The 22924-nt window shown below is 40.7% G+C and overlaps 1 protein-coding gene across 2 annotated transcripts in view; it reads left to right on the forward strand.

The window, feature by feature from the left end:
• Positions 1–22924, forward strand: part of TOX (thymocyte selection associated high mobility group box) — a 195336-nt gene that overhangs the window by 161475 nt on the left and 10937 nt on the right. For both annotated transcript variants that reach the window (XM_053396071.1, XM_053396072.1), the window contains 2 exons: positions 16411–16491; positions 21746–22132. In XM_053396071.1, the coding sequence (XP_053252046.1) occupies positions 16411–16491; positions 21746–22132 (468 nt within the window). The remainder of the gene's footprint in view (positions 1–16410; positions 16492–21745; positions 22133–22924) is intronic.

Genomic DNA, 22924 nt, shown 5'->3' on the forward strand with positions numbered 1-22924 from the left:
ATAAAAGTGGGAAGGCGGACTAAGAGTCATACACGAACTAAGAAATTGAATTTTTCTAAGTTATTCAAGCTCCTGGAGAATCCCACAATAAAGGAATCAAATATAAAGAATACTAAATCCGTGACCCCAAAACCGAGCATTATCCAGCAACCTAAAGTGATAAGCGCATCACAACCCCCTAACCCTCAATCAATGAAAGATCGGAACGAACAACTAGATAAAGACCGGCAAACCTCCTCTGCTACTGTGGAGGCTATCACCCCCATTCTCAATAAGATAACTCAGAACAATCAAACGCTGATCCTCAACAGAAGCAGATTGGTTATTTGCCCTACGTACAACCGTACAGAATTACATTCACTGGACCAACAAAGAACGTATATATTTAAAAAAATTGACTTAGTACTCAGAGGCCTCCTACTACAAGGTAGCGTTATCAAGGTAGATTTTCTCCCAAATGACAATAAGTATAATTGAGTGATGCTGACATTTAAAGATGACTCAACCGCAAAACAAATATTAATTAATAAGGAGAAGCTGCAAAGGGTGGGCCTGACAGTGACTCGCCTATTCAAAGTGTCCGGGCCCCCCTCGCACCTCATCAGATTAAATAAGAAAGACATCTATTCAAAGGTGGTGGAAAATAATAAAGCTGAATATCAGAATAACCACCAGTCGACTCACGAACTGGATACCCCTGCACACAACTTCTCCTTTGAAGAAAATACCTTAATTAGTCAATTCTGGACATTCCCACCTTTAATACAAGCTGAAATCCTAGAAAGATTAGAAATGCTAAGAAATAAGTTGGCCGGGAAAGATTTATATAAGGAAACCAAGGTGGATGTCCAAAGAAAGAGCAAGAGCCCTCCCAAAACGATCATCTCACAAGAACTCGATTCAGCGGCTCGTCGACCACGTAATCTTCAGATAAAAGCAGAGATTAATCTACCTGCAATCAAGAAAGTACAACTCACAAAGGAGAACAATGCATCGCCCCCTATAAGGAAAAACATGCCTAAGGAAACCTCACCAGGCTTCTGGTCTAAAATGAGATATTTAGATGAAGCAGAATTAGGCTACAACCAGGTAGAGTACCCCCAGGAGGAGGCCTTGCATAGCAAAGGCCCAGTGTCTACCAATGTGAGCACTCTACATTTACCATCTGACACCATAGAACACCTGGGCAGCTCTCCATGTAAGGATGATAGTCGGCTGCCACGTAGAATGGTAAACTCCAACAGTACCTTGGAAGATAATTGACAAGGAGTGGATCTTGGTAAAGCCAACCTTAGCTTTTTATCATGGAATATCGCAGGATGGCAAAAAAAGGCAGCTGATCCATCCTTTGTTAAATTTATCCAAGGCTACGACATAGTATTTTTACAGGAGACATGGCTCACAGGGGACTTAGAAGTTAACGGCTTTTCCTCAATGTCCCTCACAGGATCTCCAAGCACTAAAGGGGGGAGAGTCAAGGGTGGCCTAGGCATTTTAATATCTACAAGGTTGAGGGCGTCCTTAGTAAAGTTAGAGACACTGAAACACCTGGTTATGGCCTTACTAGTGAAAAGTAGATTCTTCACCCTGCTACTGATTAATGTATATCTTCCCCCCCAAAGAGGCAAGCAGCTGATTAAAAACACCTGGCATGGGCTGGAAACATACATTGATGGTTTGATGACTCAAACCCCTGCAGCTTCAGTGCTAGTGGCTGGTGATCTTAATGCCAGAATTGGCCAGTCTGACGAAGCACTATATGCACACTTCCACGACTCGCCACCCATCGTGGAAGAAAACCATCTTATACCCACCAGACTCTCAAAAGACAAGGGATGTAATTATGCAGGTCTGTGCCTATTGCGTCTTTCTAACAAGCTGGACCTGGTCATACTAAATGGGTGCAAGAATGGGGAGACTTGTGGGGAATTTACTTTTATATCAAATGCAGGAGCTTCCACTATCGACTATGTTATGGTATCATTTAATCTCCTAAATAGAACCCTTGAGTGCAAAGTGGAGGAGAGGGTTGATAGTGATCACTTACCGCTCTGCCTCCTCCTGGATGCAAGAAAAGACTTATTTTGCAACGATAAACTTGAAGCCCCCAGGTCGCCCAACATGGAGTTGAGATACTCATGTATTAGATGGTCCGAAAAGCTGAATGCCGAAACATCTGAAAGGCTATACTCGGACATATTCCTCATGAGAAGAGATAATCTCTTAAACTCACCATGTTCTGAATCTAGAATAATCTTGTTCCAGGATCTGATCTCACTTTTGCAACCCCACCTGACCCAAAAAAAGACATCGCGCCAATCTTTATTCCTCAACAAATCCAAACCTTGGTTTGATCAGGAATGTATTGCTACGAAGCGTTCTTTGTTGGATAAGTACAGGAATTACAAATCAGCGAACTTACCCTTGCTGCCTGTGGAATGGTTCGAAGCCAAACGTAAATATAAAGATCTGATTAAAAAGAAAAAGCTTCAGGCCCAAAGGGGGGAGTGGCAACGTTTATTAGAGGCCTCTCGAAGGAAAGACTCAGCCACTTTTTGGGAAATAGTTGCAAAAAGTTGGCAAGACTCCCCGATTGAAATTGATTATACTATACCAGTTGGGATTTGGGAGGCTTACTTTCCATCTTTATATACATCAAATCAACATCTGCAGGCCATGCCCCCAGCTTCGAGTGACATTGGCGCCGAATGGCCCCCAGTAGCAACTGAAGAGATCTATAGGCTCATCCAATCCCTTAAACCTGGAAAAGCACCCGGCGTAGACAACATTACACCGGAACTCCTTAAGGCTAATGTTGAATGGTGGGCCCCTGTGCTAGCTGCCCTATTTACCAGCATAGATCAATCGGCCACTATCCCTGAGGACTGGGGATTAGCAATCATCATCCCTTTATTCAAGAAAGGGAGCCGATCAGATCCGGCTAATTACAGGCCAATTAGCCTCCTAAGTATCATTAGCAAATTGTACGCTGCCCACCTATGCATTAGTGGACTGGTTGGAACAAAATTAGTGGACTGGTTGGAACAAAACGACATCCTTTCAGAAGCGCAGGCGGGTTTTAGGGCAAATCAGTCAACATTAGACCAGGGCCTTGTTCTCCAACATCTTGCGGAGAAATATACATCAAGAAAAGGAGGTTGCCTATACGTGGCCTTTATAGATTTCAAATCTGCTTTTGATTTAATACCGAGGGACAGGCTTTGGGGAAAGCTAAGCGCCGCAAATATAAACAAACGCCTACTGTATCTCATCCACAGTCTATATGAAAATACACGGATCCGGGTAAGGTGTGACAGACAGGGCCACCTATCCAAGGAAATCCAAATCCGTCAGGGGGTTAGGCAAGGGTGTGTCCTAGTTAACTTCTATGTCAACTCACTAGTAGGAAATTTGGAGAAAGAAAATGCCCATCCCCCCAAATTGGCTGGTACGCCCCTCCCGGTCCTTTTATATGCGGATGACACAGTTTTAATTTCTTTTTCTTGTCTTGGATTCAGAAAACTTTTGAGATCTTTTACCAAATACTGCAGCATCGAACAACTAACAATTAACTACAACAAATCCAAAGTCATGGTGTTCTCTAAAAAAAGGAGGAGGCACAAATGGAGAATAGACAATCGCTCAGTAGAACAGGTAGCAACCTTTAAATACCTGGGTGTAACCTTCCAGGAAAGGGGCTCCTGGCGCTTTCAGATTAATAATACTATTGCAAATGCAGAAAGATCTACCAAAGCGTTAATAAGATTCTTTTATGGGAAAGGGGGCCAACACATACTGGCAGCCTCCCAGGTCTTTGCTGCCAAAATACTATCACAATTGTTATATGGATCCCAGATCTGCAGCTTTAAAAACCTTACTCTTTTAGAGGCATTCCAAACTAAGTTTTTCCGCTGCCTGCTGGGGATCCCCTCTTGCGTATCCAACATAGCGGTCCGTTTGGAGGTTGGGCAAATTCCTATCAGTACTCGGATATGGATATTGAAGATCCATTATTGGCTAAAGCTTATTTTCTTCCCGGTTGGGCTGGCACCTTTAACCTTATTAGATACCTACCAATCCAGATGGAAAACTACACTGCTGGAAAAGCTTAAAGGCTTGGGGATCCCACAGCAGACCCTGATAGCGACAGGCTTCAAGAAAGCTAGGACTACAATTCACCAGCGTATCTGGGACGTAGAATTACAATGCCATATGAGCGAAATGATCAAACATCCAGCAATAAGGGACCATGGGAGAGGTTTCTCTCCAGCTAATTATCTGTCTGGTCTTCAGGTACCCAAATACAGACGGTCTTTTACCCTCGCCAGATTTAACATTCTCCCTTCTGCCTTACTTCAGGGCAGATTTGAGGGTAAACCATACACAGCACGGGTCTGCCCTTGTGGCTCGTTGGAAGTTGAAACTGCTTCACATGTACTATTACGTTGTCGTCTTTATGAGGATATACGTTTGACTTTTATTACACCTGTTTTGCAAAAGTCCAGGAAAGAATCGGAATACCATAGTTTAAAACTACTGCTAGAGGACAAGAATCCCAAGACTACATTAAATGTAGCTAAATTCTGTGCGTCTGCAATCAATCGCAGGAAGCAAGTGGTATCCCATAATGACCAAACCCCTAAATGTTAATTACAGGGGGCACGCTAATAATTAATTTTAATTTTTTATATTTAAATCCTTGTTATATTCATATTGTCCCTTGTATTTCTGATATTTTTTATGATCTATGATATTGTGTGTGTTGACGCTGGTCTGTGACCATATTAATAAATTCATTCATTCAACATTTCTCATATTGCGTAAACACATGCAACCTCAAAACATGGTCATATTAAGGAGTACAGGAATGCACCTTTAGTTGAAGCAAGTACAGTAGGGGGGTAAACCCCATTCATTATTTTTCTATATATTATTCTATATTTTGTAACAATGACAACCTGTTGAGTCAATGACTTGAAATTTGTCATATGGTTTACCTGATGAGATCTATGAATGTGCCAAATTTTAAAAGTGGCCGGAGGTTCAGCATTATTTTAAAAGGACTGAAAATAGATGCTTTGACCTTCTGGTGGAGGCTATATGTAATGCTTACTCCTTTTGTTATGGGATATGACAGTGTGGTGTATTGGTTAGATGTGGGGTCACCAATCTTTGGGCACAAACAACCTGTTCCCTGCCTCACAACACCTGTCTCTGCAGCCCCGCTCCTGCACATGCAGGTAAATAGCACATATAGCAGAATTTTTAAACACTATTTTAAAATAGTTTTTAATATTTTAATATATTATTAATCCATTGTATTTTATAGTATTCTTTATAATTGTAATATAGTTAATCCATTTCATTTTAAAATACCGTGGACATTCAATTATATAAAAAACCTTATGGTTTATGACCAGAGCTAAGGCTACCTTGTGTTGGATCAAGCTCCCAAAAGTCAGCTACTGGTGTTCAGACATAGATAAATTCACAGGACGATTCCTCTAGCAATACAGTTAAGGCTCAGACAGCAAAACAGGACCAAGAAAACTGTGTGAGTTATCATCCTCCAATCATCTGGATTGAGCCTGAAAGACCAAGGAAAGATATTAGTGTGCAGAGGCTAAGTTGTAAGCAAAACCATTTAAGAATACCAATGCCATAATACTAAAAGCCTAAGAACCAGCACCAAAATAAACTACAGTAAAGCATAATGTTAGTAAAAACCAGCCAGACACTGACACAACAGTCATAGTTTTAACTATGAATATTCATTTCCAGGACATTTATTCATTTTTTATTCATCATCAACACATTTAATTATTATTTTTATTGCTCATAGAATAAAAGCATTATATCTTCTCAGACACTCACACAGGAAATAAGGATGAGTTGTGTCCAAACATTGTGTGAATTGAAATCTGTTTGTGCAATATGTTTTCTCCCTCCCTCCCAGGCCAGCCCCAAAAAGCCTTGCATCCCTCTTGTCCATACATCAGGAAGGGCCTGGCATGAGAGGTTGCAGTGGGAAGAGGCAATCGCAGAAAATTTGGCAAGAGGAAGCTGTATCATTTGTTTATATTTTGTTTCAAGTAGACCTCTTTCTGATAAAATAGTTTAATAAACCACTTTTTTAAAACGGCATTCATTTAGAAACAAAAACATCCATACTGCTTTGCTTTAGACATTTGGTTCCTTCATTGCTTTCTACTCTTTTGGATGCAACTGTGCTTAATGAACTGCAACCCAAGTAGCTTGATAAAATGTCAACTGATGGTGAGATACTAGCATATTTACCTAAATATCAATACTGAAGTCTTCTGTGCAAACTAAGTTTGTTCCCACTGGGTCCTGTGTGATGTTCCAATAATTTCTGTGGGAGTCAGATTTCAACATCTACAAGAGGATTCATAGACTGAAAATTATCAGCAATTTTGAGCAATTACATTTGAGATTTGTTTTCATATTTCTTTCAAATGTCTATCAAAATACAGTTAACTCTTTCCACCTGTAATAAGTATCCATGAAAGATGACACATTTAAGTTGGGAGCCACCCAGAGTGTCTGGGAAAACCCAGCCAGATAGGTAGGGTATAAATAATAAATTATTATTATAAGTATGTTATGTTTAGGCTGTCTGAAACTTCCTACACCCCAACACCATTGATGCAAAATCCTGGTGCTATCAACAAACCACTTGCTGATTCTTGCTATGAAGTAATATGTTTATTAAAATGAGCATTTATCTCCCTTTTAAAATTATGTATTGACTTCTTAATATGTTCCTTCAATAATATCACACCGCAAGTATAATATTTAGCCTCAATACCCTCTAGTTTATTGATTCAATATAGAGCATATTAATTATCTACATAAGTCTCAAAGCATGATTGAGCAAGATTGCCGGCCTAGATCTAAACATTGCCTTGATGGGACACTGCCTGGAAACTCTAGCCTATGGAAACACTTCAGTTCCATAAACTGAGTGGAGCTCAGTTCATTGAATGGGCTTTCCTACCCCAAATGTCTCCCTTTCCTTTGCAGCCCCATGAAAATCCACTCTTAGCACTTGGACAACCCTCAAGAATGCCATGGCATGAGGGGCTGCTATCTGTCTTTGAAAGCTTGCCAAACCCTCTGAATTTGAATGTAGTAGCAGAGTAAGAGGTTACAAGAAAGATAGTATTGCCCTGGATGACTTTCCTTAAACACAGTCTCTGTATTTAAGAAGCCCCAAAGTCATGTTGTTGCCTGAGTAAGAGCCAAATTGTCCTATTAAATTTCTGTGTTGAATAGACGTGTGGAGAATTCAGCTCTTTGTGAGACTGCTGTGCAATTTCTCCATCAATCACCATCAGGTTCATTAGTCAACTCACATTTAAGGCACCACCACTGACTCTACTTTTAGTAGCTTCACTGAGTGCAGTAAGCATGGTTAAATTGTATGAACCAATAAGTGAAACGTGATTTGTCTTAACATACTTACCATGAACATCAATTTATTTATTTTTAAGTTTCTTGCAGCTTAATTTCCCATGAGAGTCCTGGTGAGATCCCATAGAGAAGAGTCCTGCCTTCATATTCCATTTCACCAGGCCCTAATTCTAGGGTTCACCATAATGAGGCTTAAAAATAATAATCCAAAGTTTATTGTGGTTCGGGAGCGGAGGTGTATCAGCAGAGGGTTGCAGCTGGGTGCTAACCCTTCCTTTTTCAGCTATATCCCCTTAAAATGTCTCTCTGCTGCTGCAGTGAGGCTTGAAAAAGCCTTCCATTGACTCCAGTTGAAAGCTTCCCTGCCTGTGCCCCCCCCCCATATTCTTGAAGATTAAAGATGGGAAGGATGAATTCTTCCTCCGTAGCTGAACTTTCCAGAATAATTAAACACACACACAAAATTAGGCTTGGAGGGTCAGGGAAACGAAAGTAAAGGTTTTTTAAAAAAATTTTAATCATATTCATGGGAGGGGCAGCAGATAATGTGTGAGCATGTGATTATAGTATACAGTCATACCTTGGGTTGAATGTGCTTCAGGTTGAGCGCTTTCGGGTTGCGCTCCATGGCAACCCAGAAGTAATGGAGCGCATTACTTACTAGTTTCGCCGCTCATGCATGCACAGACACTCAAAATGACGTCGCGCGCATGCACGGAAGCGGCAAAATGTGACCCGTGCACGCACGGATGCACCTTCACATCTTACGTTCCATTCAGGATGCGAACGGGGCTCCGGAACGGATCCCATTCGCATCCCAAGGTACCACCATAGGCGCCGACTCCATGGGGCTTGAGGGGGCCCGAGCCCCCTCAAAAATTCGTTTGGGGGGGCTCCGCCCCCCCAATAATCTCCGGCGCCCCTCCAGCAGAGCGCCATCGCCGCCCCTCCCCCAGCCCAAAATGCACAGGGGGGGCGGGCTGCATGCCTCCTGCCCTCCCTCCCGAGCAAAAGCTCCACCCAATTTCCTTTGGAGCTGATTAATAGGCGCAGCACGCTCTCCCCTATTCGCTCACGAGGAGGCGGCGCCACTTTATTTGCATATTCATGAGCTTATTTATTATTCATGAGCTTTCCCGGGCCCCCCCAATATTTTTTATAAGTCCGCGTCGCTGGGTACCACTGTACCTTGCAGTGCATGTGGTTATGGTTTTTATGTAGTGCCCAGTTTATCCCAAAAATAGAATTTGTTGTTGTTGTTGTTGTTTAGTCGTTTAGTCATATCCGACTCTTCGTGACCCCATGGAGCAGAGCACGCCAGGCACTTCTGTCTTCCACTGCCTCCTGCAGTGATTGTTAGGATTTGAGATCTAAATAGAATATAGATATAGAATATAGATCTCAAATATAGAATATGGATCTCAAATCCTAACATTCAATGACACTAATGGGAAACCTGTGGCCCTTCAGATGTTGCTGGGCTACCACTCCCATCACCCCTGACCATTGACCATGTCGGCTAGAGCTGATGGGAGTTAAGAGTGCAACAAAATTTGGAGGAGCACAGGTTCCACCTCCCTGATTTAAGAGTGTTAGCCCAAAGCTACATAACAAAATTTCTCCACAAAAACCACTCAGAGAAAGGTCAGGAGGGAGAGAGAGAGATTTGAGGCCTTCCAGAAAACCTGAGTACTTGTAGTGAAGAACTACAAGATTCAACAGATTTTCCTTCATGTTGAGAAATGATTTTACACCCCCCCCAAAAAAACCACCTCCCAATCCTTCCCACTTGCAGCATGTGTAATGACTAGGAGCTACATTTTATGTTAGTTAAAATTAGTAGTACAGTAGTAGTAGTAGTAGTAGTTAGTCGCTTTATCTTGCCCAAGGCAACCCAAAGTGACTTGCAACTAAATATTAAAAGCAAAACATCTAGCCTAGCACATAAAAAGAAGCAGCACAAATAACTTATGTATTCACTTTCATGCTTCTGAGTAATATGATAAACAAAAACAGGAGGCTGCTTGAACTCCATATGTAGTAAGAAAAGAACAACAAGTGTTTAGGTTGCCCTTAACTAGTTGTCTTTCCAATTCTCTATTTTTTACAACACTAATGGGCCATGGTTGTGCTTTGTTGTTGTTTAGTCGTTTAGTCATGTCCGACTCTTCGTGACCCCATGGACCAGAGCACGCCAGGCACTCCTGTCTATCGTTGTGCTTACCCTCTCTAAATGTGGAAGGAGGCATTCTCAGAATGATAAAATGCAGTTTTGAATATTATCTCTCACCTGCAAGTCTTTTAATCTACAATTTATGCCTAAAGGGCTGTAATATTTGGCATCTGCAAAAAGAATATGGGTGGAACACACTGTCTTTCGTAAGTATTTTATGTGCTGCAATTGCCACCCATCTTGTGTCTCCAGCTGCCTGCCGTCTATGGGGCATGCTGAGGCTGGCGCAAAAGGTGAAGATCTGGCTTTTGCTGCCAACAGACTGCATTCCCATTCAGACTTATGTTCTAGTCAATATTGGTTGTACATACCAAACCTTTGATGGGCCTATAAAGCCAACCACTTCCCACCTACAGCTCAGACATAACACTAGAAATTCTTCAATTCACCTTTACCCGGGTGCTTGAAAATGGCCTAGTAAGCCCTAAACGCAGTTGATTCTACTGTTGTATCCATGGATAACATGGTTTAGCCTGCCAAGAGGAACTATGCTCCAGAAGGGAATTGTTTGGGGAGGGTTAAGGTGAATTGGTGGGGACGCGGGTGGCGCTGTGGGTTAAACCACAGAACCTAGGACTTGCCAATCAGAAGGTTGGCGGTTCGAATCCCCGCGACGGGGTGAGCTCCCGTTGCTCGGTCCCTGCTCCTGCCAACCTAGCAGTTCAAAAGCACGTCAAAGTGCAAGTAGATAAATAGGTACCGCTCTGGTGGGAAGGTAAACAGTGTTTCCGTGCGCTGCTCTGGTTCGCCAGAAGCGGCTTAGTCATGCTGGCCACATGACCTGGAAGCTGTACGCTGGCTCCCTCGGCCAATAAAGCGAGATGAGCGCCGCTACCCCAGAGTCAGTCACGACTGGACCTAATGGTCAGGGGTCCCTTTACCTTTACCTTAAGGTAAATTGGATTAAATCAGAACGGTGTGAATCGTGATTCAAACTACTAGTGATCTAAATCTTCTGGTTCATATATTTCCTCAGCAACTTTAACAGCTAATTGGTTGTTACACTAGTTAAAGCACCCAAGTTTATATTTGAATTGAGCCTTTTCAGAACGTAATCCAAAAATTTTAACTATTCATTTCTAACTTCCAACATTCATTTTTGCTGTACAGATTTGAGGTTTTATCCAGGCTAAATTAGCTGAAATCAATGGGGAAAGTTGTAATTCCCATTGAAACTAGTTGGATCTAGTTCATCTAACTTAGTATGGATCTGTCCATCATAGTTGCTTAAAGACAAGAAAGCACTTGTGAAATCAATTATTTGTTTAAGGACACTGTATAAGGACACTAAGCAAGATCTAGCTAATGCAATGAGGTAGGATAGACCATGAGTCACAAAGTACTTCTCTGCACAGTTCATATTTAATTTTCTTCCAGAAGATGAAGTAATGGCCACCAAACTAAGCTGCTTTCAAACTGGGCTACATGACATGACAGCTGTATATTACCATCAGCATTAGAGGCAATATGCCTCTGCGTACCAGTTGCAGGGAAACTGCAGTTGCAAAGCAATACAGAGCTCATATCCTGCTGTTGGGCTTTCCATAAGTATCTGAGTGGCCATTGTGGGAAATGGGATGGTGGACTAGATCAGCCTTTGGTCTTCTCGTGTCTTTATGTTTTATTAATGCTTGCAGTACATGGATATAGCTAAATGGAGACGGCTTCCCCAGTCTTAATTTCTAATGCAGTTACTGTCAGGCCCCTGATACCCAACAGTTGTTTTTTTTAACTTCCTTCAATTCAAAACCACATGGAAGTACAATCAAAACTGAACTCTGCATAGTCAATAGCCCTTTATTGTGAATGTTGGCACCCGTATCAAAATAAAATGTGTGGTAAAATGTGAGTTTTCACATGATATTTGAATCTTGGGACTTGAGCCCACCATGCGTCTACAGGATTATTCCACTTTAGTCATAATATTTTCCTGTCACGGTTGTCCTGTTTAAACTATAAGACTAAGACTAGTTTTATTGCACCACAATCTTAAAAGAAACCCAGAAGGTGCTTAGAAATGCTTAGCACCTAAGACTGTGCATGACTGGATAGGGGAAATGGCACTATGTTTGTATGATAGGGTGCCATAATCATGCTTGCATAAAAAGCTCTACAGAAATACCATTAATTGGACTTACAAAATGAGAAATGCCAGGAATAAATCTCTGTGATCTTTTATTCTTATTGGGCTCTATTTTTTGTTTTGAAAATGAAATAACACAATTATGCAGATGTATTCAAACAGAGAGTGCAATTTGCATTCTTGCCTCTTCTTTCAGGTCAGGCAAATTTAATTTTAGCTGCTGGGGAGGGGAAAAACCTGTCAGCTAACGGGTGTTTCATTTCCTTGAAACAAACAATACGTTTTAGCAATAACCACAAACAATCAACTCAGAAACGCAACTTGTTATAAATCCTTTCTGAAACAAAATGAGCTCAGCTTTGTAATCTGAAGAAATTGCAAAAGAATGCACACATGCCGTTGCACAGCAAGAACCAATCTATTATATTTATTCCTCTCTCGATATTTACAGCTTTAGTATCCTAGGATGCCTGTTTCTCCATTATGATCTTATGTTTCCCTGGGATGCAAAATCTTTAATCCTTTTAAGCAACCTCTGGGTTTTCCCAGCAGAGATCAGAGGGACCTGCATGCTCTTGAAAACACAGCTTTGATGGAATAAAATAAAGCACATTTCATAGGAATAATGTGGCACCACTTCACAAATAATTTTGTAGTTTAGAAATCTACTTAGGAGTATGTAAGTGTTCTTCTTCTTTGGTAACCACTAGTAGCCAAGTAAGATTGTCTTCCATGAACACGGTCTAAACAGTGAGTCTGTAAGTGACTGTAGAGGCCAATTCTGGATCCACATATCCTTCCACAGTAGAGACATAGGCTTCCAGATGGGAGTTGATCATGGTGAAGGTTTGCCAAACGTGCCTTCGTCTTAGCACATTTCTCCTTTTCGTCCTGAGTTTCAGCATTTTCAAAATCCATGACACCTTTTGTAAAGGCTGTTCTCCAATTGGAGTGCTCACAGGTCAGGGTTTCCCAATTGCCAGTGCTTATACTACATTTTTTAAGATTTGCATTAAGAGAGTCTTTGTTGACCACCAGCATTACAGTTTACATTTTTAAGTTCGGAATATAGTAGTTGCTTTGGAAGACGATAATCAGACATCTGAACAACATGACCAGTCCAATGAAGTTGTTGTTGAAGAATCATTGCTTCAACACTGGTGATCTTTGCATCTTCCAGTACACTGGCATTAGTTTGCTTGTCTTCCCAAGTGATATGTTAAATTTTTCGGAGACACCGTTGATGGAATCTTTCGAGGAGTTGGAGATGGCATTTATAAGTGCTCCATGTTTCACAAGCATATAGTAAGGTTGGTAGTACAATAGCTTTGTAAACAAACATTTTGGTTTCCCTGTGAATGTCCCAGTCCTCAAACACTCTATACTTCAATTGAGAGAAAGCTGCATTCGCAGAGCTCAGGCGAGGCTGGATTTTGGCATCATTGCCGGCCCTTGTGTAAAGATAACTGCCCAGGTAGGAGAAATGATCGACACTTTCCAACGTTACACCAGTGAGTTGGATTTGTGGCGCTGCAGAGCGGTTGTTTTGTGCTTGTTGGTGCAGCACTTTGGTTTTGGGGATGTTGAGAGATAGGCCAAAGCTTTTCATAAGCTTCTGCAAATATATTTAGGATGGTTTGGAGGTCTTCCTTTGAGTGTTCACACACTACATTGTCATCAGCATGCTGAAATTCTATGATGGAAGTTATAGTAACCTTACTCTTTGCTTTCAGCCTACTCAGATTAAAGAGCTTTCCATTTGTTTGATTTCTAGTCTGGTGGGGAATTTTCCTTCTACAAAATTTAGGATCATGGCAATGAAAATAATAGAGTTGGGGTGATAACACAACATTGTTTAACACCTGATCCCACTGTGAATAGTTTGCTTTGAGAGCCATTGTTATCTTCGATTGTTGCTGTCATATTATCATGGAGGAGCTGAAGGATGTTCACAAATTTATCTGGGCAGCCAAATTTCAGGAGAGTCCACAGGGCATTACAATTTAGTGTTGAGGGCCCTAGTCAGGTCAATAAACATCATATACAGGGGTTGGTTTTGCTCTCTGCATTTTTCTTGTAGCTGTCGAGTGGTGAAAATCATGTCCAACCCTAGAAGGTTGAAAACCATTTTGGGATTCAGGAAGCATAGCCTCAGATATTGTTAGAAGATAGTTTGCTAAGATCCTTGCCAGAATTTTGCTTGCTGCAGCTAATAAATAGATGCCTCAATAGTTTCCACAATCTGTTCTATCACCTTTCTAAAAAAAGAAATTGATAATTTTTGCATCCCTAAAGTCTGCTGGGATCTCCCAGATTTTTTTGATGAGCTTGTGAAGTTGTTGTGTATGTTTAATTCTGCCCTCTTCGGCAGGCATCCCATCAGGTCCACTGGCTTTGTTGTTTTTCATTGGTTAATAGCTGTACACAACTCTCCCAGATCTGGAGATACTGCAAGCTCATCTCTAATTTGTTTTTGCGGAATTTGTGAGAAGACTTCAGCAGCTATGGGGGAATTGCAGTTAAGGAGATGCTGTTAATGTTCTTTCCAGCTTGTGCAATAGCTTATCTTTTAGAAGTGTGGTACCATCTGTTGACGATAGGGGGCAAATGCCATGATTTATTGACCCATAGATGGTCTTTGTGGCTTTAAAGAAACTCTGTGCATCATGAGTGCCTGCTAAGTGCTGGATCTCTTGAGGTTTTTTTATCTACCAGGTATTCTTTAGTTCTCTGGCTCTGTGTATGCCCATGTAGCTCGGTAAGAATCTGTGCATAAATGGTAATATTAGTAGAAATAGTAAATATTAATAATAATTAATAGTTCACTCTATTTCTGACATTCAGAGGTGAATGTTCTGACTTATATATCCAAAATGGCAATACAGTGGTACCTTGGGTTAAGAACTTAATTCGTTCTGGAGGTCCATTCTTAACCTGAAACTGTTCTTAACCTGAGGTAACACTTTAGCTAATGGGGCCTCCTGCTGCCACTGCGCCGTCGTCGTGCAATTTATGTTCTCATCCTGAAGCAAGGTTCTTAACCCGAGGTACTATTTCTGGGTTAGCGGAGTCTGTAACCTGAAGTGTCTATAACCTGAAGCGTCTGTAACCCGAGGTACCACTATATCCCTACACAATATGGAGTTTCTGAGAAACACAAACATTTACAAAAGTACAATAAAAAGCTTATTGGCCATAGAATGCTGTCTATTGTGGAAGAAAAACAGGAATGTATGGGAGAAGGAGTGGAATGGAGTCTGGTGGAGGGCATTGCTGGCTGGCTGAATCACTGATTGGGAGCTCTGTACACTGCAACGGTTTGTTGTAGGTCCTACATGTTGATAATGCCAATAAATGAAAATCAACCAGGAGATAGCCATGACTAAGTTCCAACATAAATTGGCACAGATAACTTCAGTATTACGATTTGCAAGTTTGTAATTAGATTGGAGATGTTTCTCATTCTGTCATTAGCAGCTCCTATTGCTATTTTTATAAGATAGGTGACTTATGATGCAAAATAGCTACCATAGATCAACAGACATGGCTTCCTTATTACATGAGTGCAGTACCCACTCTGTGGAGATGAGTGAGTACCTCAGGTGATAATCTTACCACTTTTTAATTAGCATCTCAAAATGGCCACGGAAATTATTTCTTAGGGCAGCTAGTTCTGTTCTGACTTGATATTTCTGACAGTTGAAAGAAGAAGGTGCAGAGACATGGTGAACTTTGCCCTCTTTGCCTTTGCAAGTCAACATGTCATACCCAATCTCATTGGATGGGATCCAGACCAAGCTGGTTACACATTAGTCCCCTTGAGATCAATAGGACTTCATTTAGTCATGACTAATCTGTCCCAGAAATTTATGTAGGACTAAATGTGTGGTTAAATGTGGTCAGGATCTGACTTGTTTAATTTAGGTCAGCCCAAGAGAGGTTCTTTCATAAAGACCACCATATAGTAATTGCTGGAAATACTTCACTGTGGCAGGTTATATGGCCATATACCAGTGCCAGCCACTGCCAGGAATCTGTGCCATGAAAATATACATGCTCCAAGTGATCAGAGTGAACTGTAGGTCAGCCCAAGTGACTCTTGCCACTCCACAGAGCCCCTCCCATGCAGGAAACATTTCAAGGAGCTTCTACAAGATGACAGTAACATAAAATCGGAGTTTGAGTAAACCAAACTAATCCTAATTGCATATTATTATTCTTACTGCATTTATTCATCATTTACAATATAAAATGTCTCATGGCGAACTACAAAAGCATACATAATACAGAATGTAATATACATTAAAAATATATGAGAACATTATGTTCATCCTAATGTAATAAAAGATTCTCAAAATATAGTAGCTTTGATCTACCACATTAAAAAAAAAACAATTATTCACTCTCCATTCATTTTTTAGCTTTATTTTTTAATTGGATTATGGTGTTTTTGTCATGTGGATAGTGTTGAGCATTGTTTTTCACATTTCAACTGCTATCTTGCTTGCTTAGTTAACAAACAAGCAAAAGTTTGCAAGGTAAAAAAGATAAAGAGAATAGGGAAGTTTGCTGCTGCTGTGTAAATATTGCAGGTTATGATATTTTAATTTATAGCCCAACAAGCCTAGTTGCTGATTTGCCACTCTTCCTTCTTTTTCAGGTGTATAAAAAGAAAACTGAAGCTGCAAAGAAGGAATATCTGAAGCAGTTAGCTGCATACAGAGCAAGCCTTGTATCCAAGGTAACATGTTTTTAATATTTAATATTGAAGTCACCCTGACAAGTTGTTTTTTTAATGGCCGGGTGTAAACCTTAATAATAAATAAATAAATGGGCATTGGATGGATTATAGGTGTTCCAGCCATATTTTTTTATTGTCCAGCTGCTTAATATGTAAACAACAATTATTGCTTCTCTAAGCTTTTAAGTTAATTCTGGGAATTGCTGCTTAATACAAACAGCTGTTTGTTTATGCTAGATGGCAAACCCTATCCCCCTTTCATTTCCATAGCTTAGAGGAATGAGCAGGACCGCAAATGAAATATAAAATTGACTATTGATAAATCTTACGTCTGCCAATGGAAAGTTGGACCGCAACCAGTAACTGGCTGTTTTGATTTCCAGTAGTTTGTGTGTACTTGTACAACATGCTCACCACCTTGTAGGTGACAAATGGACTAGTTGTACATGGCGTGGGCTTGGATTAGTGCCTTGTACTAATTGAAAAGCCACTTTTGAGAAGGCAAGGTAGTTTCTCCACCCTTCAGTTTCTGCCAATACCTTCCTCCTGCTGCAGCCCTCTGCGCCTTTTCCAATGCTGTTCCAAAGGGTTCCTTGACCTTCAGGAGTCAGGGTGCAGAGGGTATATAGAGGAGGATTGGTGTACAAGAGAAGCTGTATTTCCAGTTTGGATCCAGTCCATTTTTCTCCTCTCTCTCTCTCTCTTTCTCTCCCCCCCCCCACAATAAATGTACCTATATGTTATCCTTTATCTATGTAACCCATTGTAAGCATCTGTATGCTGGTGCAGCAAGTCTTAACAACATATTTGAAAGTCCTATATATTCAACTACAGTGGCTTGAAGTGAGAAGTGTTTTCATGCTGATGAGCCTAAAATTTGATATTTCAATACTCTAGATTTATTTTATTTTATTTGTTAGGATTACCAGTTGCCAAAAGGTGACCACTGTTCACTTGGAATTGATGATACAAATGTACATTAGTCTCCATTAAATATATTACAATGTTTGCTAGAGCTTTTCTCAAAGCCTATTCCCCACTCCTGTCTTAGAATTATTGAAATTAATGGGGCTACAGTCAAGCTGTTGTGGAAATAAATATATAAAGTAAAAAAATCACATTACAAAGCTTTTTTTATAATGCTATTCAGATTATAATATTATTTATAATACTGACTAAGCTTTTGCATTGCACTTAGTTGCGACTTTTACTACTTTTGCTAGTAGTTTGTATAGCAAATTGTATAGCCTTATTTAAAATGCTGTGAATTGCAATTTTGAATGTTAAAAAACAAGCACTTTTATTGCTTAACATGGCATTTTTGTGTTCAAGCTGATAGTAGATATGTTAGTTTACCTGTTGAGTCGATATTTATAAAGTATTTTATGGAGGCAGCTCTGGAAGCTTAGGATATAAAACATGCCTTATTTTATTTCAAAAGATATAATGTGCTATTTAGATCAAACTGGGGCCCCTTCTACATGCAATCAAATATAGTATCTAACATGTAACATTACTTTCATGAACGATTTGGGCATTACGCCTCCTCCTTTGGAGAACAGCTACATTTGTTAGGGGGCTACTTTGGGACTCAGGTGCAGGATGTTGAGTCCACATTCCAACTGGCATCAAGACTCTTTTAAAAATATTATAATCTGTTTATTCAAATATTTACATAAGAGTCTACATATATTATTATGAATAAAAGAAAATAGATATGATCCAAGATATAAACAGGTAAAAATATAATTCAACCAGTGTTTATAAAAGCATGTATGTAGATAATTTCATTCCTTGTAAAACCCTATCATTATTCAAATCTGCAGACACATAAAAATCCCCATTGAAACCTGAATAAGGGGTATTATCATAACAGTATTTAGATAGCTAAAAATATAAGCAAATATTACTATATGTCCTCTAAAGAATATGAATTAATTAAGTCTTGCACTTTATTATGATTGCCCTTTTGCCAGAGCTGCCTGCCTGTCCATGTCTACAAGTCTGATATCCCAGGACTTGGCACAGATATTTTAAACACTTTACAAATATTAGACTGTCTTTGAAAGACATAGAACAAATAAACCAGACAGGTCTTTCTTTCCAAATTTAGTAACAAGTTTCACTTTCTGAACCACTGAAGTCTTTCCCCTTAAGCTGGTAAAACCTTTCAGCTTTCAAACAAACGTCCTCACACCATCACTGATGCTGCACTTCCAATGCCTGGGTCCCAGCATCCTTAATCTGTCACTTCCCAGCTCTGGTACTCTGGACTCTTGGCCCCATCTCCTCTCTACCATCACCACTCCCTGCTTTTTCTCCAGTCCTCCATTGCTGGCTGCAGCCTAAAGAGGCAGGGGTCTAGGATCATAGAATTGTTGCATTAGAAGGTACCCCAGGGGTCATCTCGTCCAACTTCCTCAGAGAACAATTAACCTCCAACCCAACCAGGCAGGCTGGTAATTCTATCTCTAGCCCAGGCTTCCTCAACCTCAGCCCTCAAGATGTTTTGGGCCTACAACTCCCATGATCCCTAGCTAGCAGGACCAGTGGTCAGGGATGATGGGAATTGTAGTCTCAAAACATCTGGAGGGCTGAGGTTGAGGAAGCCTGATCTAGCCCCTGAGACTCTGCCCAGGCCAAGCTGCACTCTTCACTGAACCTCACCTGTTTCCTCTTCTAGTGTTTTTACGTGGCTAGAATGTGATAATTACTCTTGCTTGCCTGTATGGAGAGTGGAGTGTGTCTGACCACACCTATTTTGCCACACCCACCACAAGTGCATGCCTCCACCCCACCAATAAGGTTGCATTTGAGGGAATGCAGTTCTAAGGCTGAAGAAGGTTCCCCACCCTAGTGGGGTACATAACACCGGAACGGTGGAACAATGCTAGTAGTCAATCCCCACTCAGTTTAAGAGAGCTTTAGAGAATGTTAAAACCCTTCACATTGAGAAAGAAAATGACTCCCCCTCAGTATGGTCCAACATTTCTTTTATGCCACCATAATAATAATAATAATAAAAGAGAGAGCTACATTTTAAATCTATTGCCTTGCGTTTGGGTTTTCTATGTGCAAGTCGAGTAGTATATCACATTGGGTGCAGGTGGAACTCATATTCTTACCTATGCGCCGAGAATTGAATTCCCTTTATCATTTCCATTTAATTTTGCTCAGTTTACTGGAGAAAATATGTTTTTGTTGCCATCATTACTACAGCTTGACTTGGGCAAATGAAGTTATCATCTTTTTCATTGTATATCATTGCGCATAATGAACCAATTTCTGTAATGTGCATATTGGCTGATTGGTGGTGATGGTGCATACATCAAAAGGAATACAAATGGTTCTTCACAGGCTCCAGTGACCCCAGAGTGCCTGGAGTAACGTTAAACTTATTTTGACTTGTAAATGGAGGAAATGTGACATGGAGGTTATAGAATAAGGGCATATATGCATCTTCCAACTCTTGTTTTGACATAGTACTGCCTTCTTTCAAAGGAACATTTTATCTCTCTCTTTTTTTCCCTGGCATGTTTCACCTTGCACTAGTTATTCATTCAACTTCTCCCTAAGAGATGAATTATTATTCAGGTACATATCCACTGGCAAGCCCCGGGGGAGTTAATCTCTTGCTCTTTGCTGCATTTATGTGAGCACATCTAGTTTATAAGTCAGCTCTGATGAAATGACTGTGGGGAAAACTGATGTAAATAAACTTTTAAATATATATATGTTATATGGAAGTTATTAGGAAACACAGTTATCCACTGATTGTTCCAAAAAGTTTCTTTTTAAAAAAATGTTGCTGGATAACTTTATGTTCATAAATGTATATTGGGTTGATGACCTAGAATTAGTAGAGCTGAGCCTGCTGCAGGTAATTTCTGAGAGCTTGCATAGACTTCTCTCTAGGGCAGAGATAAGGAGTGCAACTCCCATCCTCCTGGGCTCAATGGAGTTGGAGTCTCACAACACCTGGAAGGCCACAGGTCCCATGTCCCATATCAGTTCCACAGGCATTCGGTCATGAGTCTGCTTCACCCTGCTTGAGATCTATAGAAGGAGCTTCTGTGTAGCTGCAAAAAAGCCCTCTAAACACAAGTCTTGGTTTGTTTTTACTTATTTTATTTAACAAAATTTATATATTGCTTGATTGTAAATAGAACCTCTAAGAGGTCTACAAACAGTAGTGTAGTCAATATCACAATGTCATTCACAAATAGTGATGTGATAATTACTGAACAATCGTTCATTACTTTTCTTTTTGAAGTAATAATTATAAAAGCCATGTGCCCCTCCTTTCTCAGTGTCCTTGGCCATACTTTGGAAGAGATGCTCACCTAGGCACTTCATCTTCTCTTGTCCCACCCTTTCTCTCATTTCCATCTACCACTCAATACCTCTTAATTGGCCATCTGGAATGAGCAAGGATTCCTATGCAAAACAGCCATAGAAAGTAGAAACAACAGTAAGGACTCGGCCATGCCTCCTCTTATCCCACTGCTTTCTCCCAGGGAAAACTGTTCTTTAGTGATCAGTCAGAGCAAACAGCAATTCCAGTTTTCCCAAGATTGACATTTGTTCCGATCTATCGCTAAAGAGGGGGTTTGAGAGGGGGAAACTGCTCGGACCCATGTCTAGAAAGTGTGGCTCAAGCAGAAAAGTGCTTGGACCTGTGCTTTCTAGGCTTGGCACAAGCGGAAATGTGGGTGAGCCCAAAGACTTCAACTCAATGAGAATGAAAGTGAACGCAGAGGCAAGAGATAGTAGGAGGAAAACAATGGGGTCAAGGAGAGAGAGAAAATATTAAGGATGCATTTGCATGCCTTCTCAGAGGTAGTAACTACATCATGCAAGTCGGTAAGTGGTATGTTACATAGCTGGACATATTCATGACAGGAAAATGTTTGTCTAATTCCAGGCTCTTGTTTTCAAGGTCATGTACAACTTCTTGTTTTGACTTGCCTTTAGGTTTCCATTGCTGTGTCTTTTATTATTTTATATTTGGGCGAGCAGAAGAAACTAAGAGCTTGTTGCAGTCATGCCGCCCTGCTTTAGTCTTTACATAAGCATCTGCTTAGCCTCTGTGAGAACAGAATGCTGGACTAGACGGCCCTTTGCTCTGATTCAGCAGGGCCCTTTGTACATTCGTAACCATGTCATGCATTCATTCACTTTGGCTATAATGCTAACAGTACTAACAGCCTTTAAGTATTATCTGGTGTTTTTGTTTTATTTTTTTTCTGAACAGAGCTACAACGAACCTGTGGATGTTAAGGTATCCCAGCAACCTCAGATGATGAACACAAAGCAGTCAGTATTCCATGGATCTACACAGCCTCATTCGGCATTGTATCTAAGTTCCCATTACCACCAACAAGGAGGAATGAATCCTCACATAACAGCCATACATCCCAATATTCCTAGGAATATAGCACCTAAGCCTAACAGCCAAATGCCAGTGACTGTTTCCATAGCCAATATGGCTGTGTCTCCACCTCCATCCCTTCAGATGAGTCCTCCTCTTCACCCGCACCTCAGTATACAACAACACCAGCCACTTACAATGCAGCAGTCCATTGGGAACCAGCTACCAATGCAGGTCCAGTCTGCTTTGCATTCACCTACAATGCAACAAGTAAGTCCTACATATGTTTTTAATCTCTGATGATGCATTAATATTTGTGTTACTTCCCATTTTTGCATTGGCTCAGAGTTCCAGGTTTCATATTGCAGCTGTGAGTTATGATCCCCAGAAATCTGCTTCTCCCTATGGAGGAAAACCAGGTGGTTCCTGTTCTCTAACCATATAAAAAGTCACACACGTGTAGACAACTTGCAGGCTAGCATGAGCAAGGCAGAAGCTTAGCTGGTTATTGTATGTGAACCTATCTTCTTCCAAGCTTGTGGCCACTTTGTAGCCTTGTTGAACACAGGAAGCTGCCTTAGCCTGAGTCAGACCATTGGTTTGTCTACCCAAGTATTGCTCACTGTGACTAGCAGTGCCTTTCCAGACCCTCAGCTAGAGATGCCAAGAACAGAACCTGGGACTTTCTGCATGCAATGCATGTACCAAAGTCCTGATGCCCCACAACCATGCTACTTCCTTTATGATAGCAACAAGTTAGAAGTAGGGAGGTGCCAGGAGGTTCTGCGCTCTTGCTTCCCCTGTCCATTTCTGGTGTGTATGTGAATGCTATTAGAACTTATGCAAACAAAGGAGAGAAAAGTTGTGGCAATTAGAGCCATAATTCATACCATTAATCATTCTGAATTCCAGTACTGTGTTTTATTCTTTTTATTCATCAACAACACTTAAGAGGAATCTTCCCCTAAGCTTACAACTCCCATATCTCTGACCATTGGCTGTGCAAGCTGGGGCTGGTGGCAGCTGAAATTCAAAACTTCTGGAAAGCACCAAGTCAGGGGG

The sequence above is a fragment of the Podarcis raffonei genome, chromosome 7 (genome assembly GCF_027172205.1).
Source record: "Podarcis raffonei isolate rPodRaf1 chromosome 7, rPodRaf1.pri, whole genome shotgun sequence".
NCBI lineage: Eukaryota > Metazoa > Chordata > Lepidosauria > Squamata > Lacertidae > Podarcis > Podarcis raffonei.